This window comes from Miniopterus natalensis, chromosome 15 (assembly GCF_054644295.1).
Source record: "Miniopterus natalensis isolate mMinNat1 chromosome 15, mMinNat1.hap1, whole genome shotgun sequence".
NCBI lineage: Eukaryota > Metazoa > Chordata > Mammalia > Chiroptera > Miniopteridae > Miniopterus > Miniopterus natalensis.
Window position 1 is genome coordinate 8,867,300 of NC_142095.1, and position 26,049 is coordinate 8,893,348.

Below are 26,049 nucleotides of genomic sequence, written 5' to 3' on the forward strand. Positions count from 1 at the left end.
TATCTGTGTGGGTTTTCCTAATCCTAAGTAGATGTAACCCCTGCTTAACCAGACTGGAGATTACTCTGCCTCGTGCATCTTTCTTTGTTTACCTCAGCTGCCTTTAAAGACGACTAGCTTACCAGGATAGCCATTTCCATCCATATCAACGCCTCCTGATATGGACTGTCCAAACATCCGCAGAACCGGGCTTATCTTCTGCCCCAGCAGTTTCTGAAAGAAACAATAGGGAAATTGAGTCACCAGAAAGGAGCGCAGTCACAAATAAGCCCCCAATGACGGTTGTAGCCCAGCTTCCGGAGGACACTTGGCCTTGACTTTGTTGAAAGAAAAAAAATGGGAGTCTTAATTTAATCAGGTGGGTCTTTAGCAGGCAGCCAAAGACCACACTCCTTTATTGTTACTTGCCTTAGCCAGATGCCACGATTTAAAATTTTTTCTAAGTTCAGTGCTAATGAAAAAATCTACCTCGACCAGGGTGTTCAAGTTCTGACATGTTCAACGAAGTGTGAAGGGAGATAAAGTTTAGCTTCCATTTCTAACGAAGGCTCTGTGTTGTTTTTGCACAGGTATAGCTGGGCTGAAATTCTAAGAACAGACTTCCCTTGTATCACTCTGCCCAGGTACGTGCTAAATGTGTAACAGTGCTCCCCTAAGAGGCACACGTTAGAGTCTTTCCCCAGGCGGACAGGCAGGGAGCATGTCTAAATGGACCAGGTGGCCATGGGCAACCGCCTCCCCACCCAGCCAACCAGATCACAGGCTCCTAAGCTCCCCTGAGAGGGTGAAACAGCTTTACCTCCTGCATCTAGAACTCCAAGGTCCTGAACTTTCCATAACACTCTAGAAACCAAAACCTATGAGCTGGAGCCTCCTCCCTAACGGGCAGCTCTCACCCAACCATCCAGAGTTCACGGCCCTACCAACACGAGGCCCACTAGCATCTGTACTTTGTTCATCTTCAAGTTCAACACATGTTAATGACATGTCACACTGGTTCAAGACTATCTGCTTACAAGCAGCCTTCATCATACATGACATTTGTGTGGCTCAGTTCCTCACAAAGATACCTAGCTTTCTCAATCAGAAAAGTCCTATCTTCTGGGATATGACCTGCTCTTCCTTCCCTTTGTCTACAGTCTCCTTGTGGAGGCTGTGCCCATGACACCCTCCTTGCAGATAAGAGAAATGCTTTGTTTTCACGCCATGCAGCAAAATCCTTGTCAGAGCCAGGCGTACGGATACCCAGGGGCTCCCTTTGGACTTTTCTCCCTTACCCTTTTCCGTACTGTGTCATCCCCCGGCAAAGTCACGAGGCTGGGGAAGGGGAGTTTCCATAGGCTCTATGGACGGACACGGCACAGACATTCCCCACCCCCAGCAGCCGATAACTACACATAACCTTCCACGTGCCACCTCCAGTGAGGCCATCCAACAGGAAACGTAGAGATGTGAAACCTTCAAAGGACAAGTCAGAACACTGTATGAAACACTGGAGAAACGTGTCTTGCTCCCAGGGAGCGCCCACACCCCACATGGCTCTGTCTGAACAAACATGTATGTGTGCACACCCGCGTTATTTCATGAAAGCCGCTTCTTGAAGCAGACCGTCTCAGCTCTGAGGCCCAACACCGCCAGCGGCAGCTCACCCTGGGTTTGCATGTCTAAGGGCTGCTGTGGCTGGGACAAGGGGGAAGAGTGGAGGGGTGGTCCACTTGGGGGTGGCAATGCAGGCCTAAGTTATCCCACAGACATCTGCAGGCCATTATGCCATAAAGCCAGGAAGATACGTCTGCTCAGTGCTAATAACTCTAAATGAAAACCAGGAGCTTGGAAAGCCTCCGCTTGACCAGGTTTACAGGCAGTGTCCTCCTGGAGGGAGGGAGATCACAGGGGCCGCCACGATGTGCCCAGAGGGCTCGCGCACCGAGAGAGGCACACAAGGATCTTAAAATCAACACTTTTCATGGTGCACTGGAGAAAGAGGAATGAGTTCAAGAGCAATGTGGAAGAGCTTGACTCTGATCTCACAATTTATCCAGTAGAAATAATACCAACCCAGGCCAAAGAAAAGCGATTGGCTTGCCCGGAGTTGTTTCTGATTTCCTCCCGGAGTTCCCCTGCACAATGCCTGCTCTGTCCGGACCTGGGCCCTGAAGAATCTATCATGAAAGGTTTTTTTCTTCCTTTTAAATCACTGACCTTATCACATACGTATTAGCAGCTTGGAAAAGTATAATCATAGGTTTTTTTTAAGAGCCCCAATCTACTTCTCTTTGTCGACGTTAACGAGCCAGCCTGCTGACAAAGGCCGGACGGGTCCAGCTGCTGATCCCTGCTTCCTACTGAAGACATCGCGCTAACCACAAAATTTATACTTCAGCTGCCTGCAGGATTCCGCCCAGCAACAAAACAAAACACTGGAGGGCTGCAGGAGGAAGGGAGGCGGGGGTCCCTCAAAGGCTGCCTCCCTGTGTGATGAGCTCCCGAGGTCCGGGAACCAGCTTCCAGGAGGATGCATGGAGAGTGACCCCGGACGGCTGCCCGAGTATGGGGCTCCGGAGATGGCATTCAGTTCGTCAGCAGAAAGATCACAGGGCCCTCTGTCATACCTGGAGGGCTCTCAAATGGAGAAAGGCACCCAAGGATCTTAAATCAACACTTTTCACGGTGAATTCAAGAAAGAGGAATGAGTTCAAGAGTAATGTGGAGGACCTGTCAGCTTGTCGCACTGGGAACGGCATGTTCCTGACTCAGACAAGAGCAGCCCTGGTGACACGGATGTGACCCCCAACTGCGACTGAAGCCCTCTTCCTTCTGCCACATCAGCTGCATCCCCCAAGAGTTTATTCCCACCATTAATCATTCATTTCTAATGAAAAGGAGATGGTCCAGCCTGGTCGGTGTGGGTCAGTGGTTAGAGTGTCAACCAGAGCACCAAAGGGTCATGGGTTCAATTCCTGGTCAAGGGCACGTACCTGGGTTGCAGGTTTGATCCCGGGCCCCAGCTGGGCAACGGATCCATGTGTCTCTCTCCCATAGATGTTTCTCACTCTCCCCTCATTCCCAACCTCCCCTCCTTTCCACTCTCTCGAAAAATCAATGGAGAAATGTCCTCAGGTGAGAATTAACAAACAAAACCGAAAAAAGTGGGTGATCCATGTAGATAAATGCCCCTTGGAGTAGGTACATCTTATAGCAAAGCAAGTTTCCACCTTCCTAAGTTTCCCAACTGAGCTTCCCCAAAGGGTCCTTTCCTCAATGTGCAGCTGAAGACGGTGGTTACAATAAAAGGTTTGGGAGTCAAACTGGCAGTTTCAATGGCCATGTTGCAACGTGTTGGCTGGTGCCACTTGTTGGCTGGGCAAATTAAACAACCTCCCTGGGCCACAGTCACCTCATAAATAAAAGATGGGTAACAAAAGTACCCATTTCACACGGCTTTTACGAGGACTCAAGGTAAGAAGAGGGCAGAGCAGCCTCTCAGGAAGCAGTCCTTCCACTCAAGCATGTGCCTCTTGGAGTCACTCACGGAGCAGGACGCCCCAGCACAGAGGAAGCCGAAAGCCCACCTGGCAATGACCCTCAACCCTTAATTGCCAGCTTATATCTGCAGCAAGAAGAATAACTATGAATGTATACACTGAACTTACGTGTACGTACTGCCTCTAAAAGTCAACTTATAAGGTCTGTTTCTTTTTTTCCTTACCTAGAAACTTCAGTACATGAACAGGTTTTGGTACTTTACTACTATTTTCATTTTATGGAATATTTATAGAACATTTTATAAGAGCAAGACCTGGTTCAACCCTGTGTTTCCTTAGCAATAATCAAGACAGGAGGCAAGCCTCTTCCTGATGAGAAACATAAGCACGAGCAGGAAGTAGGAAGCACATAAGTGCTCAATAAATCAATATTTGCTGATGGGACGTTTCTCCATTTATGCTCCGTCCCTTTTTGTCACTGGCTTGCCGGGAGAGTGACGCAGCCCTGTGCTGCTCTACACACGGACAGCCACAAATATCCTGACGGCGCTTCTGCCGAGAGCATGACTTCCTTTTTTCCCATGAGCTGGGCTTGACACCATCAGCAAGTTTGAACGCCAAGCTGATATGACAAAAAACTGAACTCACCACTTCCATGTTCCCAAGTCTGGGGCACGAGGCCAGAGCTTAACCAGCTTCTCGTTTCAGTGCCAAGTGTGACAGCAGCCCTGGGCTGGCTTTTGGGCCCCTCCTCCGTGGACCACAGTCTTTCTAGATTATATTTTACAAGAGACTCCTTTGGCTTAGCACAGATGGTTGACAAAGGCATAATAAAACAAGCAAAACAAAAAAGAAAGCTTCTCCTTAAATAAATAGCTCTACCTCTGGGTATGAATTTGGATGTTATCTTTTGTAGGCAGAATGTATCCCTGAATGTGAGCAAACTCGGGAGTCTATGAACATGTTTTCATACTTAATAAGCAATGTCCATTGCTTCTGTCTTTCACTAGAGGGTGGCACGGCTAAAGGCAGGAACGATGTCATCTGCTCCTCTGTACCCCAGGGTGTGGCACGGAGGAAATTCGAATGAATGTATGAACTAACAGTTACCATGTCACTCTCACACCAATTACCATTGAGTACTGAGGGACTATCCCACCGGCGTCACCGTGGTAGATATAGACCGCCCCCGAGAAGTCATCCTCCTTGGGTGCGCCGATGGCCACATCTGAGGGGGAAAAAATAGCTGCGGTTAGAAAAGCCACGTGGAATAACATAAGAGCGGGTTCCCTAACTCCTGATGTCATGTCTGAGTCCCTCCCTACAAGAAATGTCTTGGCTGTTGGTTGTTCAAGCATCAAATCAGGCACATAATCTCTCAGCAGAAAAAAGTAGAAAGAAGCCCAGCCGGTGTGGCTCAGTGGTTGAACGTCAACCAAGGATCCAGGAGATCGAGGTTCGACTCCCGGTGAGGGCACACGCCTGGGTTGCGGGCTCAGTCCCCAGTGGGGGCCATGTGAGAGGCAGCCGATCAATGACTCTCATCATTGATGTTTCTATCTCTCTCTTCCTCTCTCTGAAATCAATAAAGACATATCTTTTAAAAAGAAGAAAGAAGATTATAGAAGGCGAGAACAGTTTTGTTCCAGAAAGTTCTTAGCTCATTCTTCTAGGGAAAAAAATCACTGAGCCATCCAATGAAAGAAATACAAAGACAAACCTCCTGGCCTAATTTCCGTCTGTTGGAGGGGGGATTTCTATAGACAATAGATACGGCATAGAGAAAGTCAGCTCTATTCCTGGACAAGGAAATGTATAAAATGGCATTCACGTCACACACACAAATCAACATCATTCTCACAGACTGACAACTCCTGGAACAAAGCCTAGATCTTCCTTACTTTTTGTCCTTTGCATCTAACAAAAGTCATGTGTCTGCAGAAGTGGGGTCAAGGGTGAGGGGCGTGCACCCACGCGACCTCCAGTGGAGATCCCCACTCTCTGAATGAAGCCCTCTCTGGTCAGTGGGGTGAGGGCATCAAAGCAGCCTGGCCTGACGCAAGAGCTGTCCCCAGCCCATCTTCTACCTCGGCCATCCCCCCAGTGACATGGCTCCCACAGGTCCCGATATCTGAGCACTGCCTCTGCAGTGAGGGGACAGGTACAGAACAGACCAGAGGGAGAAACCAAGGCTGGGAAGGATACTGCTGTCTAAACAGAACTAGACATTAGGTATCCCCACCCACCCCCAACAATGAACTTATTCAAGTCACTTGAGCATGCTGTCACTAGCAGGACAGAGAATGTCAAATTCTCTCCTTGCTCATTTCACTCACAGCACGGAAGAGCATTGTGGAGCATCAGAGGCTCAGAAACAAGAAGTATCTGCAGCAGGAGGAAGCTGGCTCTGGTTTCTCTGCCACAAGAAGCCCTGGTGCACCAGCCCCAAGGTTTACTTGCCCCACAATCACACAGCAAAGTGCACAGAGCTGACGCGATGGGGCTGCTCGGAAGCAGAACTCCCGTTGGCTCGGAGCTCAGCCCAGAGTGTCTGCACAGAGAACATCTTCTCTAAAGGTGTCCTCTCTCCCTGGGTGCAGGCAGATCCAGGAATGCATCGCTCGGGGCAAAGTTGGGAGGCAGGCGCATGCTCACCAACCTGGGAACCCGTCGTCGTCAAGATCGCCCAGACTGGCAATGCTCTCTCCAAAGTGTGCGTTGTAGGCACCATCCCCAGTCAGGGCCACCTGCTCTTCCAGGGCTCCCTGGGAAACAGGATGGAGGAAAAAACAGAAAACAAAACAAAAACAGAACAGAAAACACAATAAAAAAACAAAGCTGGGAACTTGGCCTCTCTGGTGCATCCCCATTGACAGGAAACACCTGGGCAGGATCACAGGCACCCAAACCTCTCTATCCTGGTGACAGGATGCATCCCTTTTACCTGGGCTGCCTGGGGCTCTCCAACAGCCGGGGATGCCTTTTGGAGGGAAGGAGAATCTTGTGTGGGCCCAAAACTAAATCTCTCCGTAGTGCCAACACTTGCTCTAGGGACAAACCAACCAACCGACCTACCTGTCCCCACAGTATCCTCTCAGCTTTCTTACAGCATAACATTTTTGCCCCAAAGTCGTTTTAAACAGGAATACCATTTCTGTTTTTCTCCCCTGCTTTTCAGTACAAGTTGGTAAGGCTGTTTCGCTAGGTGCATGCACTAGTAACCTTGACAGAAGGAGTCATGGCTCAGGCCCTCCCACGGCCAGCAGTTCTTGGCTGGGGTGGGGGTGGGACACACAACTGTGTGGTATCATGTGTGGTTCAGATTTCCTGAGCAAACACCAACCAACCCAGGGAGGAAGTCAATGGCTGCAGTAAAAGCCATCTAAGGATACCCACTCTAGGATATTTACATCTAATCATTGACGTGAATTCCAGAGTGTTAAAATGTAATCTGGTGTTTGAAGGCGTAAGAGTGTCTGAACCAGCACCACTGTAGGTTTAGACCCTAGACCCACTAGACACTCACAGCCATCCCAGGGAGCGCCTAGCTTTTGTCATGACCCAGTCTTCTTTTTCACTATAAACACAAACAACTTGTAACTTGGAAACAATAAAGATGTGACGATTTCTTAAGTCAATGAAACCCCCATCCCAGGACACAAGTAGGTGCTGATTTCTTCCTATGAGTTTAGTGGGAAGGACAGTAGCCGATTCCTTGTATGTACCAGGCACTATCTCCCCATCTCCCAGTTCCAATCGTGCAGTGACTCTGTAAGGAAGACCTTATGACTCTCCCTGCTTTACAGTTGAGGACACTGAGCGACCCATGTGTCCACGTCGAACAGGCTAGTAAGTGGCAAAACCAAGATGCAAATGCAGGTCCATCTAGATGGCTCCAAAGCCATCACTGTTTCCACTCCTCCACGGTGCTTCGTTATTGTTAATCAAACAGGAAGAGGTTCATCAGAAATAAGATGACCTTGGTCCTTAGGGTGAGCACATGGCCTTAAGAAACATTGATTGTGGGTGGCGAGACGTGTGGGTGGGATGTCCCCAGAGAAGGTCTGGGAAATTATCCTGCTCCAAGTGTCCACACCCTGACTTAGACACATGGTCGGGCTGTTGGTCTGGTCGCCTGATTGCCTCAGACAAGTTAACACCCACACAAATGTTTCAGTCTCCGGCAAACAGAGTGGCTGGCAGCTGCTGAATGAACGCCTGCTATTCCCATCTCCATGGTGATCACCTCATTTCCCTCATGCGCTCCCTGTCCCCCTTCCTGCAATGTCAGTGGGGATGCAGGTGATCAGAGTAGCTGCAACAGGTACCGGGAAGCATCTTCCTTCCCAGGTTTAGATCCACCTTGCAAAAGAGTTTGCAAACATCCAAGAAAGCCTAAGGCTCTTGCGTGCCCTGGCTGCCCTTTCTCTCTGGCATCTGCCCACCTGGTTATGGGGAAGCACTACTGCCCCTCCTCAATCGGGATAACTAGCATCTTGGTCCCTGCTGAAAAGTACACTTTTGCTGATTTTTTTTGATTATGGAAGCATTACATTTTTGCTCTTTGGATAAAGATAAAACTAAAAATCTACCCAAGACCACCACCCAGTGAGATGTTATTATCATTCTCTGTGCACTGGGTGTGTTTTTAAAGGTTGATTGTATACGCAGTTTTTAATCCTGCTTTTCGCTGATTATCTCATAAGCATTTTCTCATGTTAGCTCAAAGGCTGGTGGTACCAGAATTCATTCATTTAACCATTTCCTTCTGGCTGAACACTCTTACGTCCAGACCCTGAAAGGATTCCGCTTCCTCCCTGGTCTCCTGCCTAGCCGCCCTCCCGCCCCCGCAGTCCTGCCCCCACCCACCCTGCGCTCGGCTGATGGGGGACAGAGGCATCTCTCTGACCCTATCACACCCCTTTCGTGATTCTGCAGAATAAGGGACGTCACGATTACGGCCACTGGCCCTACACTGGCCCCACCCAACCCCCATGCTGAACTAAGTGGCCCTGCTGTAGGGACGCCCAGGAAGACAGCAGGATCTAGGGACGAAGCTCTGAAACCAGCCTGCCCGGGTTCAAATCCCAGCCCCACCACTTCTTAGCTGTGTGATTTGGGGCAGGTTACTTTACCTCTCTGGGCCTCCGTTTTTTCACCTGGAAAATGGGGACCATGATACCACGTACCCATTACACTAAAACCCGTCTCAGAAAGCGGGAGGAACAGTTCCCGGTACATGGTCAGCACTCAAACCACAGCCATTAAGATTTTTCTTAATCCCCATGTGTTGGCAGTTGTAACACTGTCTGTAACTTTCTACTAATGGGACACTGAGCTTTCTGAAGGTAGGAAGCACATCTTCTCTCCTCCTCTGGGTAACAGGGCCCATGCACGGCCCAGAGAGGTGCTCAGTCACTACTCGCTGGACAAATGTCCCTCTCCCGCCACCCTGTCCACAGGTTGCCCAGAGCTGTACTCACATTTCCTCTGTTGATGTAGACGGTGACCTGGCCCTCATCCCTGATCTCAGAAAACATGGGGGCCCCCACCAGCAGGTCGGAGAGGCCGTCTGCGTTCAGGTCAACTGCGCATAAGGAGGAGCCGAAGTAAGAGCCCATCTGCAACCAAGTCGAGTTGCAACAAAGCGTTCAGTGTCTGCCCTCACACAGGAGGCCCGCACTCCCCTCCGCCCACGGGCTCTAGAAACACCTGCCCCAGGCCCCTCGCAGGCCGTGACAGTGGCGCTGCCCCTAAGCCAGAGGCCAAGGCGAACGGGGAAATACCCGACTTCCCTGCGCCTGCATGGGACCCGCGCTAACTGGCTCAAAGCCTCCCGTCCTGGAGCCCTACCAAGGGGACAACAAATGGACCAATCCCGAGAGAACGAGGCACTGTTTTTAAAAATATAAACTGAGGTTGCAAATACAGGTTACAACCATAATAAAAGTACCTGGTAATTCAGACATTTGACAAGGCCAAGCAAAGAGGAATATGAAATTTCATGATACGAGGCAGGTATGAAAACATGTGACATGCGGAAACAGGTTACCCTCTCCTAGTCCTGGTCACAGCTAACAGTTGGTTTGGAACACGTGAGCTGAAGTGACAGGAAAAGGGAGAACTCATAGACTATGTGGTGGATGAGAGAACACAGCCAGGCTATACTGGCTCTTCTTTATTCACAGCTTCATCCAGTACCTAGTATTTTAAATTGGGGGTCTTAAACCCAAACACAAATGGGATCCAGGCAGGTGATACAACAGGTGAAAACAAATAACAGTGCAAGTGTGTTTACAGGTGGTAAGTGATGCTTGGCTAAGTGTCTAAGACACAATAGGGAGTGGTGGAGACTGGGGCAAACTGGTATCGACAGACCTAGCTATGGGAGCAGCTTCTACCCAGCTGCAGTCAACAGTTGCCATGAGGCAGGCTGACCAAGGAAAGGCCAAACTTCCCATTTTCAAGAGAAGCCAAAAACGGAAAATTTTATTTGAAGGGCCTATTTTTGAAATGATAGCAACTAACTCATATTTTTCTAAAAAAACACATACTGCACAGGACAAACAAAAATTTTTGTAGGCTGTATCCTTTCAAAGGCGCCAGTGTGCAAGCTCTGATTTTTATTGTAAAAGGCTATCCTTTTAAAAATCTATGTTTTCAAAAAAAAAAAGAAAAAAAGAGCTCTGGTTTTATTGACATGGGAAAGCATTTTCTTTCACTGTTGGAGTTTGTTGGCAGCTGACCTCGGGGAGGATGACACAGGTGGAGGGCGCTCCAGACCGCTTCCTGCAGCAACCCTGAGACAAGAGGACTCAGAAGCCCTTTCCCAGTCAAATGCCAAGGCCACATGCACTCAACCCACACACTCTCTCAACCCCCCATTCCCAAGAGAGGAGGGCATTGGAACGTTCAGAGTCACAAGAGGTAGGGGACATGGAAACCAGGTGCCAGTCACCGACTCAGTGGCCTTGCTGATCTCCCTATCTGGACTTCAGTAAAAGGACTGAGACCCAGGCAAGGCCCCAAAGCTGCGTCTGAGCCCCAGGGAACGATTCGTTTCATTCTAATGGGCTATTTAACTTGGCATCTTCATCAGTGCTAAATCAGAACTCCCTGTACGTGAAATTTCCTATCTATGTTTTGACATACTAATGCCTCACATACTCAGTCAATTCAACAAAACTTCAGAATGACAACATGCTTTGGGGTAAGCAGTCCTTAATCAGAGATCTCCCGTCAGCCTGGAAATGCAGGGATGTGTGTCTCTCCTAACATCTGAACTGCACACATACTTGTGACTTCTTATGTGTCCCTACAGATGAAGGCTGTCCACCAATAAAGACCAGAACTGGGGGGATTTTGTTTGTTTGTTTCTCATGGTGAAGCCAGGAGGCAGGACTATCTGACCAAATTCTGGCCACATGAAAGCAGAAGTGGGCCAGAGAGCCAGAACCTCCATGTGTGTGTGACACCAGACACAAGGGTATGGCCAAAGGCATCCTTTCAGAGCCTGGGGTCACGTCCATAGGAGTTTCTCACATCTTCTGGCAAAAAGCAGAACAAGGCGCATAAAAAAAATAATGGTCTATTTCAAAATTAGAAAGACGGCCATGGAGGTAAAGCTCGAAGACAGTAGGACAAGAGGGCCAGAGGGAGTGGCAGGTGAAGGAATGACTGGGACGGTGCGAATAAGGGCAAGAAGAGCCCTGAAGAACATGACACGCAGCATTCACACCCTACTCAGTCTCTGGGACCCTTTATCGCTAATGACATACAGTTATTTCTTTCTACTTTGGGGTGCTTGGGAAACCTCCGCAGAATTGCTCACAGTCATTTTCCAGTGTTGCCGCTTTAAGGTTTGGAAATGTTAAAATAATACAGGCAGCCCAGTCCTCAGGGAAAAACATCACAGGACCAGAGTTTGGAGCTGCATTTTTTTTCCTGAAAAGATTGTGACAGTTATATACTGAGTATAAGCATTAAGGTTGTTAAAACTGCATAAAATGAGTGGGATTTTTGGAACTGGGACTAGGATTCAGCATCAGAACATGTAATGGTGCCAGGCTCCTACAGCAGGTCTGACTGGTAGCAGGACCTGTACTGGGGCTGGGGCACATGGCTACCCAGAAAGGAAACAGACACCCACCCCCCCTTTTCTCAGGGTAGTGGTAGGGAAAATCACCTTCTGACAGTCTCCTGGCACCTTCCTCCCAAGTCTCAGGTCTTGTATTCTTCCCAGAGGTCATGAAAGGCCTCCACCAAGACAAGCCTCCGAACTACCCACCTCATCTCCCAGCCTAAATTCGTGTCCCCTGAGAGGCACCAATCACACTAAGCAATCCTGCTGATCTAAACCCCACTAAGGAGTGCATGACTGATAAGTCCATGTTTATTTATCAAAGGACTCTCCAACTGGCTCACTTCCAGACTACGGTGCAGCATGAATAGAAATTAGGATTAAAAATGTGCAGGAATCTGAATTAGAAACACAAGATGAAGATAACAAGATGACGTTAACAAGATGACATGGGGAATGAACTTTGCCCGAGACGAATTTGAGGGCAGCCTTATAAGCTATTTCTATTTCAAGGTTCTAAAAGAAAATGGGTGATTTTCTCTGGTTTTTCTTTGTGTGACAACAGTCTCCATGGCAATGATGGCAGAGGGCTCAGGACACGAGGAGGCGGGTCAGCGCCGCGTTGGTGAGGTGGGGAGAACGAGAACCATGTGTCTTCGGGCCTCCTTGGAAAGTAACCAGGTTTGCTTGCTACCTGTACGCAACTGTGTGCCATCTCTCTGGAGGTGTCACAGACAGACAGACAGATGCCGAGAGACAGAGGCCGAGAGAAACAGAGCATGCAGCAATTTTTATGACAATATCTCTCTGTCTGTCTCTCTCCCCCAAATCAGTTAAAAACAACAACAAAACTCTGTGCTGAACTTGGCCATGTACAAACTCATCTTGCTACATGTCTCCAACAACAAGCATGAATCTCATGAATCCGCAGGTTACGCTCAATGCTGAGAAGGTAACAGAACCGGCAACAAAGCCACCATATAAACTTAGGGCACACAGAGGGCCTTTTAACCAATTTTTCAGAGAGTAAAATCTGATTCCCACATGATGACATCTCTCAAACAACAAGAAGACACTTATACCAAGAATCTCACCTTTTTACCTGATGCCTGAAAAATCTTAATTAAGGTGCCTGATCTTCGGTCAGCTCTAAAAATATAAACCTGCAGAATGAAAAAAAAAAAAAAAATCTAGTTAAGATTGAAGCAATGACCAAGGACATTTATCAGCATCCTCCTGGGAGTCCTATTTAAATACCTGACCAGGCACAGGACAGGTGTGTTTATGCTGGCTGATAACGATGCTGGCAGCATGGCTCTCATCTGACCAACTCTGCAAAGAAAGTGTCCTTCAACTCCGAGGCGGAAATCACCTCCACTGCTCCTGGGCCACATCGCGGAGGGAAGCCTCACACGGTAAGACCCAAGGAGCTTCCAAGTGACCAGTAAGCAATCCAACACTTAGAAGAAGTGTTTTCTTTCCTGAAATATTTCCTTTGTTCCCATTAGTGAGAACTTGAGCAGGTGTGTCAAGATAAGATCAAGGGAAGGAGGTATTTCAGACAAAGCAGTTTCCCAAAATGACCCCACTGAACCTGAGAGCCATGAGATCTGCCTGGGTAAACAGTTTAGTTGGCAAATGCCAGAGTTAAACATTAAATACATTCCTTTACTGCAGGACTTGTCAGAGCCTTTAGCATGAGCATTTATATCATAAATTCCCACCACAGAAGATAATTGATGTAGAACTTCTGAAATGACGTGACTATGTAAGTTCTTCGTGTTACATCTTATGGGAAGAGGGTGCCCCATGAGAACCAAGGAACAGCCCCCCCCCCCCCACCCAGTAAAGAATCTCAGTGTGAATGCTGTCAGGCCCAGAGAACAGAAACAAATAACCGCCGACATCCGGAAGGCTGGAGGTCCACTCGGGGGTCCTTGGGAATCAGGTCTATACCAGCCCCCACCCCCGGGAAGATGGAAGAGTCATCAGCTTTATCAAGTGCCACCAGCTTCCCCAGCGCCTCTCATGCCATCCAACTGAAACAGCGCTGAGGCATCCGCATGGCTGGGAACTAGGAGGTAAACGTCTCTGTCGATGCCACAGAGGTGCCTGGGCTCCGCAGCTGCCCCCAGGGATACATTAGCAATGTGGGAACAGCGCTCAGCACTCCTTCCCTTACCACGGAGAGGAAGCCCTGTGACTCAGAGGGACCCATATCTTTCCGGAAGCCACCAGAGTTCATCTGCACGCCTCCCTCTGCTCAGTGTCCTGGGCTTTTGCTCTGGTTTCATTTTCACAAACCCTTTCTCCACAGCATCAGCATTGAGGGGAGGGAGACACATGCTCCGGAAACACGAGCAATGGCTCCTATTCCTGCCCAGGAGGGTCCAGGGCAATAACCCTCAGAAACACATCACAATCAAGCCTGGTCAGCTAATCACACTGACACCTGGCTGAAGGCTTCAATTAACAGTGGTCTCGGCCCATCTCGGCTGCTCCAGAATCCAGACTCCTCTTCTCTGAGGCCCCCAGAGATATGGTCAGGCTATCCTAGGCCTACCCCATGGGCTCGGATCCAAAGATCATTCCTCTGTTCAATCTTTCCTATCAGAGAACCTACAGAGTTTATTGAAAATGCAGATTCCTGACTCATCTGGACCTACCCAATCTACTCAATCTGGATCTCCTGTACCCTGGAGCCAAAGAACCAACAAGCACAGTTCTCCATAGGTCAGGCGCCAAAGGAGGCCATGATTCCCAAAGGGACCCAGACAGCTCTAGACTCATGGGTCTTTTCTATACTCAGGATGGATACTTTAGGGAAAGTGACCCACATAGTCCCAGCCCAGCCTTTGCACTGAACCAGTCATGGTTCTAAAATACTGGGGAAATAAATATAAGAATTTAGGCCCAAAGATAAATAAATAAATAAATCCCCAAAGATATCTGATCTGGGACTAGACCTGGCTCCATGAGGTCAAAGTCAGACTCGGAAAGGGCTTGGGAGAACGGAGGATCTGAAGTTAGCGCTGGACACCGTCTCCTCTGAGGAGGGCGCCACGATGCCAAGGTCAGTCTTAATGATCTCATGCGCACGCGTCAGCTGTAAGAAACAGTCTCAGATGCAAACGTGCAGGGAATGGAGAGGTCTGGGAGTACTGTCCACAGGCTAAGCTTCAAGGTCAACTCTCAAAAGTGGCTGGAAGGAGACAGCAGAGGTGCCTCAAGACTTCATCACTTGCCTGCCAGCCACCCAACAGAATGTTCAGATCACAGTGAGCTGACAAACCCTGTAACAGCGGCAGCATGCTCCCCGCTTCTGTCTGACCCCATGCTATTCCACGGACCCTTCTCCTCACCTTTCCAATGCCTTCATCCTGGGGGGCGCCTCCTACCACGTCAGTGGTGGACGGATGAGAGAAGTGGCCAGCGGTAACTGCATAGCCTGTAAAGAACGGGCAGACACCGAGGACAGGGTTGAGAAAGAATGGCAGGGAAGAAAAAGCTCTCTCAGAGGAAAGAGTTCCTCAAGGTTCCCTCCTCTAGACAGTTACTATCCAGCTAGTCTTAGACCAAGTGGCAGCTAGAAGAACTCATCTCACACCAAGACATGCTCACAAGGACATCAGGGCAAGAAAGAATGGTCTCTGAGTGTCTTCTCTGGATCAGGTACTAGGCTCAATACTCCATATCTGGTTCTTTTTCTTTCTGATACATTTTGACTTTTGACACATTTTGAACTTTCATACAGTATACACATCTGAAGTGTAGGACCTCATGAATGTGTACACATGTACCTAACCATGTGATCACCACCCAGAGTGGACAGAACCATAGAACCATAACCCAGGAAGATCCCTCATGCCTTTCCCCAGTCAATACCCCCTACAGATGGCCACTATTCAGATTTCTATCACTATATATTATATTTGCCTGATCTAGAACTTCATTCAATCAACATAACTCTGACATCCACCCATGTTGAGTGTAGTCGTTTCTTTTTATCGTTAATTAATGTTTCATTGCATCAATATATCATAGTATCTTTTTTCCTTCCTATTGCTAGGCATTTGGGTTGTTTCCAGTTTGAAAATTTATGACATCTTGTACGTGTCATCAACTCTTTTAATCTAACAACTCTTGGAGGAAGATATGATTCTGTCTTCCATTTTAGAGATGTGGAAACTGGGACTAAAATGTGATTAAACAACATTCCCAAAGTCACACAGCAAGATTCAAATCCAACCTGTGTGCCTTCCAAGCCCCTGCTGCTAACCATTACGCAACACTCCCTCCTAAGAGAAGACAGAAAGAAGCTAATGGTGATGGATGGATGGATGGATGGATGGATGGATGGATGGATGGATGGATGGATGGATGGATGGATGGATGGATGGATGGGCGGATGGATGGATGGGTGGACAGATGGATGGATGGGCAGATGGATGGATGGGTGGACAGATGGATGGGTGGGCAGATGGATGGATGGGTGGACAGATGGATGGATGGGCGGATAGATGGATGGGTGGTCAGACAGATGGACGGGCAGACGGATGGATGGGCGGATGGATGGATGGGTGGATGGGTGGATGGGTGGATGGATGGATGGATGGATGGATGGATGGATGGATGGATGGATGAGCAGGTGGATGTATGGGCAAAGAATTTGGATACAAAAGGAATCTAGAAAGAAAGGAAAAGTCTGAACTTCGTCTAAATGTTTCCTTTACCTTCTGAAAGCCTGTCCCCTCTGGCCAGCAGCAACCCTGTGCAGGCTGCCACATATTCCCCAAACCTTGTCATCAACTTCAAACCCTAAGCTCTTTGGGTTTTGTGATGACACCATATTGAGATCAATTCATATTCAACATGTGGCTGATTTCTCAGACTGGAGGCTCACGTTACCCAAAAGCATTATGAGTGATATGAAAGCCTCCAGTGAGCCCTGCAAAGCCTGCAGCACATAAGGGCCTCTCTTCTGTATTTAAGAAGAAGCCACCAGCCCTAAGCCTAGACCCTGAGCCACCACCCAAACCAGGCTCTCTTCTGCCTTCTTTTCATTTTATGACCTAAAAAACACGTGTTGAGTCCCTATGATGCACTAGGAACAATACTGAGTCCTGGAAATGTGAGACAAATGCCCCACCGCCAAGGTGCTCCCAGCCCAGAGACGATCGGTGGTGTCTCCCAGCACACACAGGGAAGGCAGATCAGAGTTTAGACCCTGAGCTCGGAAACCACAGGCTTACACCCCCACTCTATCTAAGAGCCATGTGACCTTAGCGAATTCCATAACTTCTCTGTACCTCAGTTTCTTTACCTGTAAAATGTGGATGGCAGTAACAGCTATCCCAAGAGGTTGTCTCAGGAATGGGAAGACCTAATATGCAGAGCCTGCCATACAGTAAGTGCTCAATAAGTGACAGTACTGAGGAGCTGGGAGCACAGAGCATGAAACACCCCCAAAGACTCCAAGTAAAGGTATTATGGTCCATTCATTGGGAAAAATTTGAGAGTTAGAAGGGAAAAGGCAAGTCGACAGCCCCCTTCAGCCATCTCACAAGTGAATCTCCGTGAAAAGTGGGCAGGGACTCCCCCAGATTTAAGTAACGTGTGTGAAAGGACGTTGTTTTCTCATTATTGGGCCTGCCTAAATTTAGCTTCCCTTTCAGTCCAGAATTATAGGATTTAGGGTACGAATTAAAGAAAAGCCATGTAAAATTTTCATGTACACAAGCAAAGACAGCCTCCCCCTGTTCTTAACAGGCATGGTCTTGCCCCGGCAACGTTCTCACTTAAATTGTGTCTCTCTTCTTTCTAGAAGATTAAAAAGGTTGAGAAAATAGGAGAACTTTTTCTGAGCCTTTAATTAAACTCCAGCATTAGGCTTCCATCCATCGTGATAATTTCTGGGTCTTATTATTTCTATTTGCAACCACTTCTGTGACCAGGAAACGGAGACCTCACCCACAGGAACGCCATGGAAAACCAGGATTCCGTTGCACTCACTCGGTATCTGATCATCCGAACCTGACTAACTGCTAAAATAAGAAAATAAAACGTTTGCCTCCCTGGAGGTTTGACGGTCCGCTTTTTAATTAAATCACCGTTTTCATTCAGTTCCCTGCTTTGTTCTCCTGTGTGGGGCTTGATGTGAAGGTGCTCTAGCTAAAACTGTAACTAATTAGCCCTGGCCAGTTTGGCTCAGTGGTTAGAATGCTGGCCCGAGGACTGAAGGGTCTGGGTTCAATTCCAGCCAAGGGCACAGACCTTGGTTGCAGGTTCAATCCCTGGCCCTGGGTCGGGGTGCATGGGGGAGGCAACCAATCGATGTCTCTCTCCCATCAATGTTTCTCTCTCTCTCCCTTCCACTCTCTCTGAAAAGCAATGGAAAAAATACCTTCAGATAAGGATTTTAAAAACAAACAAACTGTAACTAATTAGAATAGATGTAAAAGCCAACAAATTCTTTTTTCCACCCATAAAGCAGTAATTCGTGAACTTCGTGGCAATCGCTCCGGTTTCCCTTCTCGCCTGTCGCCTCCCTGAGCTACTCACCCAGGTAAGTGTACCGCCTGTTCATGATTACTTCGTCGTTCAGCTTGAAGTAGGTGTTGTCCGTAAGGTTCAGCACTTTGACCGTCCCAGCCCAATAAAATGACCCTGGGGCACCCATCACCACCAGCTCCTGCCGAAGAGAAAACCAACGGAAATCAGAAAAGCAGCTGAAGAGAGAAGTAGGCGGCGAGACTAGAACCACAGTCACAACAAGGAGCTCACAAGTAAGTTAAAGACACCTCACCAGGGACACTCTTCAGCTGAACGATACAAAAACTATTTCACCGGATTCCCTGGCACTGTGGAGTCTATTGCCCGGATGGGGTTATCAGGAATGAAGTCCAAGATAACTGAGCAAGTTGACGAGGTGAGGGGTTCCTGTCCTACCCACAGATGAGGCTTCACATATGCACTCACTTTCCCAGCAGGATCAAACAGGGACATGGCAAAGATGGGCCACTGTCCTAAATCGCAGAATTCCAGGGAACGATGCTCAGGAAAAGACCCCGCCCCCTTATCCGGAGGCACAGGGAACAAATGTCGGAAAAGGCCAAAAGCATCTCAAGAGAAAGTCACAGAGAGCAAGGACAGAGTGTGGGGGTGGGAGAGCAGTGGTGGCATCCGAGCGACACCTTGACCACCGCATGTCCTGTGGTCAACTGGGAAAGTACCTGAGCAAAGAGCAGGGTGTGAGCGCAGATGGTAGAGAAGCCACCAGATTCCCGCCTGGATGGTTTGCTCTTGATAATTCGGGACGGTGTTGACCGCGAACCTTCACTTTAAGGTTCTGGGTTCCTATCCACCTCGAAGGAAGCTGCTGATGATAAGCTGGATACACTCAGAGGTATCTCACTGTTTCTAAAAATATACCACTTTCTGCTCAGGGCTCTTCACGGGGAAAACACGGGCCGTGCACTCACGTGTTCATTCATTCCCGTTACACTCGTGTGTTCTGTGAAAGGGACTTTGCTAGCTCCAGAAGGGGTCTGAGAAAGACAAATGATCAGCTCATCAGAGGAGACTTTCCTTGGCCTTGACCTCCAAAAGGAATCTGTCTTCAGAGTCCAAGTGCAAAGGGCACCAAAGAACACAACGAACATCCTCAGAGCCAGCTGTGTACACGGGTAGAGCTCTCTCCACCTGCAGCTCCTCTGAGCCAAAGCTCTGAGCGTCACTGCAGGCGGCAAGGCCTTCGGAACACCTGGTGGCAGACACGCTGTTTTCGGATGACTTAGATCAATCCAGCATAAGCATGTCCGACACATCCCTGCCTGTCCTCTCCCAAACATTACAGGGGGAGTAAGACAAGGTCATCCCGCTCCTCCAAAACCTTTAAAACTGGCCGCTCCTTTTCCCTCCTCTGCTCATGCCCCATCTCCCTTCAATTCAAACTGGATAAACTGAGGGGTTAGGGGAAGGGGTCAAGGGAGCAGCACCTGTCCCTATAAGTTCCTCATATTTGGCATTTTCCATTCAGTGCAGGTGATGCCTGTACCTTTTGGCATTGCCACAGTGCAGGAAATGTTACCGATGCTCAGTCCCCACCACCCAGGACCAGCCAATGCAAATGCAGCATGCAGAAACGCAAGCTTCTCCAGGAGCCCATGGCCACCACTGCCTAAAGCCCCTTGTGGGATCCCATCAATAGACAGTGTGGGCCTTGGTCAGCAGAACCCCCCAAGGTGCAGGGGTATCTGGGTGCACTGAGAGAGGCCTCAGGCTTTCCTTTGCCAACTGCGAGATGGGAGGAGCTGGAGGGTAGAAGAATGCTTGGGATCGACAACAGAAGCCTGTGCCCAACAGCCTTCCACCTAGATGTCTCCCAGCTTCCACCCTGGGCTCCGATGCTGGTCTGCGTCTTTTCTTGCTGCTTAGAGGTATCTACCACCTCTGTCTATTACCCTAGGCTACAAAAACATATGGAGCTCCCAGGAAACACCCCCTTATCCTCAATGACAGGCGAAAACCCACGTGGTGTCCATAACTCAAATAGCTTTGATAACCCCAGGGTCACCAACCTCCAGGTCAAGCGTGCACTTTGGGGTAGAGCACATCAGGGCCACATGGCCATGCCTGGAAGGCCACAGAAGCATGTCCAGCTTGAGCCCAGCTGCCTGCCCTGTGCAGGGACAGCCCGAATGGCGAGGTCAGCAGGGGGGCAGGGGAGGGGAACCACACTGTCTGACCCCTGCAACCACATTTCCTGCTCAGCCTCCAACAGCTGAAGTTCCAGAAACAAGGGATGCAGTGAGTTCAAAGACCTCCTGTTCATAGAGGCCAAAAGTCTGGGAACTGAAGCAGAGGCCAAAGCCCAGAGTGTCCTGGAGACAGTGTGACTGGGTCAGAGGACTGAGCCTTCCGGTCACTGCCCACCCTCACTCCCACCCCCACACCCCATGCATGAGGCCCCACTGCCATTCCTTCCAAGCGCAGCCAGCACATGCTGAGGCACCAGGCGTCGTTCCCTCGGGCTCTGGACCCCAGAGCCTGGAGTCTGAACAGGTCCTCTGGCTCCTCTGCTCACCCTGAGCTTGCACGGCCAGCTGGGTTCCCCTCCACACCCCGGCCCTGGCCAGCTCCCCCTACGGAGTCCTCCTCCGGCCCAGCCCCAATGCCCTCATGCTCTTCCCTATCTGGCTGATGAGACCACCATGATACCCCCGCCCCTGGGACTCTTCCCCTCCCTCAGTTCTCCATCAACATCTCTGAGGAGTTCCCATTTCTGCAATGAGTCTACTTTTTCTCCCCACCCCCCACCTAAAGGAGGCATTCTCCCCGCTGCCCCCTCTGTCCCCATGCTAAGCACACTCAGCCACTTCGGACAGTTACTAGCATTGGCCAAATCTAAGTTTCTAACTCAGGCTGGGATCCAGTCCCTATGCCCAAATACCTTCTAAAAAGGTATTTGAGTCTCATCACCTCACTCAGCACGTGTCTAACGCAGACCCATCAGTTTACCTGTCCCAGTGAGTCCCCCCTGGGCGGCCCCTTTCCCCCGGCACCACCGTACTCCAGAGCCCTGGCTCAGAACCTCCGTCCGCTCCCACAGCCCTCTGCCCGCCCAGCCACTGATACTGCCTTCATTTTCTCCAACTCTCGCAGCCTTTGCATTCCTGAAGCGTCGCCCTAACCTGCACTGCTGCTTTGGGGCTGGACCCCACCACAGCCCCCTACCTGGCCTCCCTCCAGGCCCTCCCGCCTCCTACCTCCTGGGCACACAGCCTCTCTCACAACACCGCCAGCCAACGTGTCGTCACCCGCTCCCGAACTTACAGGGGGTCCCTGTCGCCTACTGGGGTGAAAGCCATACTGCCCTTGACCTCACTGGAGGAGCGACGGACACAGAGGTTACACGATCTGACTGAGATGGAGGGAGAGAGCAGCCTTGGCACAGGGCAGGGAGGTATTTCCAATCAGTGCGCACAGGAAACACTGTTCAGCACAAAGTATCAGAAACAATCGACTCTACGTTTAGGAAACAACGGAGTTCATTTCTACCACGTAACGTCTGCAAAAACAAATCTAAGATGCATTAAAGATATAGAAGTGTTTTTTTTAAACTACAGAAGTGCTAGGAGAAAATACAGGTGGCAATGTTACATTCCTGGGACAGGGATGACACGCACCTCGGTGAAGCAGCCTGCGATCCCGGCCTGGCAGGAGCCGTGTTCCTCTCCATACTTCTTCTTGTACTCTGGGGGGGGAGAACAAACCACAGCCTGGTCAGTGTGGGCCCCCGTGGGCTGGTGGTGTGGGGCGGCCGCGCGGGCCGCTTCCCCGAGTGCCCTGCGGCCTGGGCCCTGGCGACGCTGTCCAGCCTGGGGCACAGCGGGGAAGTCCCAGGAATCCGCCAGACCTCAAAAATCCGGACACCGGTGCCATCAGGTAGCGAGGCTGCCAAGTGCCCCAGAGGACTTCCTCCCTCTACACATGCGAGAAAGAGGAGCAGCGACCGTGGTAATGAAGGGGGAGGCGGGTGACAATTATTTCATTTGCTTTAGGAAGGACACAGAGCCCCAGCAGGAAGGAGGAGCTGAAAGCATGGCCCAGAAACTGGATGATGTCGCCCTCCCAGTGTGGAGTCCCTTGGAAGACGACCAAGCCTCCGAAAGGACACTCCGTACAGCTGGAGGGATATGCTTTCCGCCACCCGCCCGGGGACCGGCCGTGAGAGCCCGGCTGCAGCAAGAGGGACTCACACACCTGCCCCAGCGCACGGCTACGCCATCACCGATGGCGTCTGGTGACACTATACACAGCCACCTCCGTCTTCCTTGCTCCACAAAAGGAAATGGGGAGGATTTCTCCAGGTCTAAAGAAACCAAAGGGTGAGCTCATTCCTCCTCCACTCCCTCGGTCCCTAACACTTCACCCAGGGTTTTATTTTTAAGTTGGCAAGCAGAAGTGTTCAGCACGTTCCCGGCGCTGTGTCCACATCACTGCGTGCATCCCATATCCCCGGGAGCCCGTATCACCATTTACCCGTTAACAGGCAAAACTCCTGAGGCTCAGAGAGGTTAAGTGAACTGTCCAAGGTCACACAGCTAGTAAACGGCAAAACCAAAATTCTACCCCAAGCTTGGCAGACTCAAAAGCCCCCATTCTTTCACCTGTGGGGCCTCTCCAAGGTTTAGCAGAGTGAGTGAATGCACAATAGTCAGGAAGCCACCAGCCATCTGACATCAGTACATGCGTAAAAGGCATGGACATGGAGAGGTGGTCAGCTCAGGTGACTCCGATTAATTACACTGTGGCACTGACACTGCTGGGCACCGGCTCACGGCTGCCCCTGGGCACCTTTAGGCTGGGGCTGCCCTGTAAAATAACCCAGAGACACACACCCCCATCACCCCCAGGGCTCTTGACAAATCTCTGGTACTGTTAAAAGCAATATACTTACTTTGGAAACTTTTATACTTAAGTACACAATATCCTTAAATCTGGAACAAAATAAATAATACAAAGGAACAAAGATTGCAACACAGTGCCACTTCCTGCAGCTCTGAGTGTCTGCCGGAGAAGGGGGAAAGGGCCCTGGGGACACGTCCAGAGTAATTCAGTTTCTAACAACACTCACCACAGAGCCTGGTAACGTTTTCCAGTAAGTGGCCATTAACCGGCTGCTAAATTACATCGGAATGTCAAGTGAGTTCGTAGTCTTCCCTGCAGGGGGCTGAAGGGGCTCTCTGCAGGTCCTGCGATTACAAGGCACACTGCACAGGCCTGCCCCACGCAGCCCCTGGCGAGGGCAGCTTGCCTGTTCTCTGCACGATCTCGCACCAGGGCTGGGAGTGGGGCTTGTGCAAAGTCACAGATAGATCATGCATCAAATTGTAGGATGGCAAGAAACCATAAAAATTAATAATCATCCCTATACCATAAGGCGAAATGGTAACGGAGATCAGAATGTGCAAACCTGAACAGTTACATTAAATCTGGAAGGTCTGGAGAGGGCATATCCATTCACCCACTGACCGTAGGGGCTAACACCCAACTGTAACTCCCGAGCAAATAAAACAGGAAGGAAATGCAGACACCCCCAAGCTGAACGAAACTATATGGTAGGGCACCAGTTCAGCCTCAGAAATTTATGATGTGAACAGGAATTATGTGGGCATCCTTCATGTTTTAAAGAAGAGACATGTCTCGAGGTCTCTTGCGAGAGACGAAAAAATGGTAGGTAAGAAAACATCAGTGTCTCTCCGCCTCATCCCCAAACTCTAGGCCAGGAGCAGGATGCAGGGTTTCTGAGGTGGTCACAGTCATACTGGAGCTGGGAGCACCCCAATCCAGCCCCAGGCGAAAGGTCAGCAAAGTGAAGCCCTTTTACGTCACCCCTGCCTCAGCCAGCATCAGGGCACCAACCAGGCGCCGTCACAGCCAGCTGCTGGCTCCCCAAATGGGGACCTGCCTCATCAGAGGGCTGAGGGCCAGGGTCACACAGAGAGCAGCACCATCCCACTGGCTCTGATGTTTCCGAAACCCCAGGGGCTATAACTGACTCCTCAGGATGCTCTAAATCAAGGACTCGAACCACGTGGGGCTCCTGACTGGAACCCATCACTCTCAATTAGAGGACAGGCAATGTTCTGACCTCCCAGAATCCTGTGTGACTCGGATTAACCCCTTACCTTGGAACAGCACTCCCTCCCTCCCCCCACAAACTCGGGGAGGGGAGGGGTAGTTCTAGCAACTCTTAGTGTAGGAAGACTCAACTGATGTGGCCTCAGGAGAATATTCAGATCCAGTTCTCCAATCCCTGCCCATCCCCAGGCATGACCCTTCACTGACTGTCCTCAAAAACCCGAGAGGAACCCCTGAGCCACAAACGGGATGGCCCAGCCCCGGGGGACCAGGCCCATGAAGTTGCTGTGACTGAGTCCAAATCCATCCCTTCTTCTCAAAGACAGGCCCCTCTGAAGAAGTGATGTGAGTGGCTGTCACAGCTGTTCCTGAGCAATCACATCTTGAGAGGCAGCACGGCTGTCCCAAGCCCCAAGCTCCGTGCCCAGCCCAGTCTGATCCTTTGCAGTTAAAAAAAATAAATAAATGACATTGTGCCTGCCTGCTGGTTAGTCAGTAATCCCGAATAAGTGAGAAGCCATCTCAGAAAGCACTGTGTATAGGAACATAACCACACAACAGGCAAACTGACACCTCAGGGTGCCATGGTGATCTTTAGGGCTCAGGCCTGGGCTCTGGGCACCTTCCCAGGAGACAGTGGCCAGATCCACCAGGCACTGGACCACAGCACACATCAGTTGTTTTTACTCTTTTGAGTGCTATTTCTACCACTGTTATTTTAACCTGATCCTTTTTTAAATGACATAAAGAGGTCAGGTTGAGGTTTCTCCCTAATCCGCTTTCCAAATGTCCACATACAGGCCTGGGACCTGGGTGTGGCAGACCCACCTATGTGCCTTACCCATGGCCTGGAAAAGCTGGATTTTGCTTGCCTAGACCGCAGAAGGCGGAACTAGGAGAAGGGTGGTGGGCATGGAGATAAGGGGCTGCGCTGGCGCTGTATCCCCAGGAGACCCCCCCAGGTCACACCCCCTCCCTCTATTGAGAAGTGCAGGAAGTGCAGGGAGGAGGGACGGGGTGGGACCTTCAGTCTCCTGTGTTCCCAGGGAGAATTCTTCCTGCGCACACACAAAGGCTGTGGGCCCCGCAAAGGGCTGCTCCTGGGCACATCCACTCAGCTTCCAAATGCCCAAGGACAGGGCCGCTTCAGAACAGAACATTTATCCATCTCAAAGCCACAAAGGAGAATCGGGCTTGGATGGCAGCAGCTCACAGCCGCTGTAGCAAATCTGAGACTGTTACATTGGGGGGAACTGGATTTGGGGAGCGAAAGATGTGGTTGAATGAGGGGGCCTGGAGGAGGCTTGGAGGAGCCAGGGACAGGTTGGAAGCTGCCTCCCGCGGCGGCTGGGTCTGAATTCCTGGGCCTGCACTGCACATTTTGATTCATAAAGTCGTATGGCTCCTCGTTCTAAAAATGGCAGTATTTTCCTCAGCTCAGCTGCTGGTTTCACTAAACTCTGTCTAAACAGAAGGCAATTCAGAGAGGAAAAAATACCAGTTTCCAAATGTTCACAATCCACAACTCAATGCTCGGAGCTTACACTAACGAATTTTAATTCGTTCAAGAATAAACTTGGGTGGAGTCGCCTCCTGCACCCTTCCCAGACACTGGTGGGATAAAACCGACCCATGCAAAGATCGAGATTTATATACAGCGTAACATACATCCTTCCTACTAATCTATTAGATGTTTGTCTCTCTGTCCCTCTCCCTTCCTCTCTTCTCTGCAAGATCAATATAAGAGAGTATTTAAAACACACACACACACACACACACAAAATAAATGCTAGTCTTTTTAACACACCCATTTTTAATTTATCTTTCCATAGTTCCTTA

The 26,049-nt window shown here is 49.9% G+C and overlaps 1 protein-coding gene across 1 annotated transcript in view; it reads right to left on the reverse strand.

Moving 5' to 3' along the window:
• ITGA9 (integrin subunit alpha 9) overlaps nucleotides 1-26,049 on the reverse strand; it is a 227,934-nt gene that overhangs the window by 170,982 nt on the left and 30,903 nt on the right. The window contains exons 5-12 of the mRNA XM_087824862.1: nucleotides 21,753-21,820; nucleotides 18,127-18,256; nucleotides 14,928-15,013; nucleotides 12,660-12,728; nucleotides 8,969-9,106; nucleotides 6,145-6,250; nucleotides 4,619-4,713; nucleotides 123-213 (exon numbers count right to left, since the gene is read on the reverse strand). Of these exons, the coding sequence (XP_087680988.1) occupies nucleotides 123-213; nucleotides 4,619-4,713; nucleotides 6,145-6,250; nucleotides 8,969-9,106; nucleotides 12,660-12,728; nucleotides 14,928-15,013; nucleotides 18,127-18,256; nucleotides 21,753-21,820 (783 nt within the window). The remainder of the gene's footprint in view (nucleotides 1-122; nucleotides 214-4,618; nucleotides 4,714-6,144; nucleotides 6,251-8,968; nucleotides 9,107-12,659; nucleotides 12,729-14,927; nucleotides 15,014-18,126; nucleotides 18,257-21,752; nucleotides 21,821-26,049) is intronic.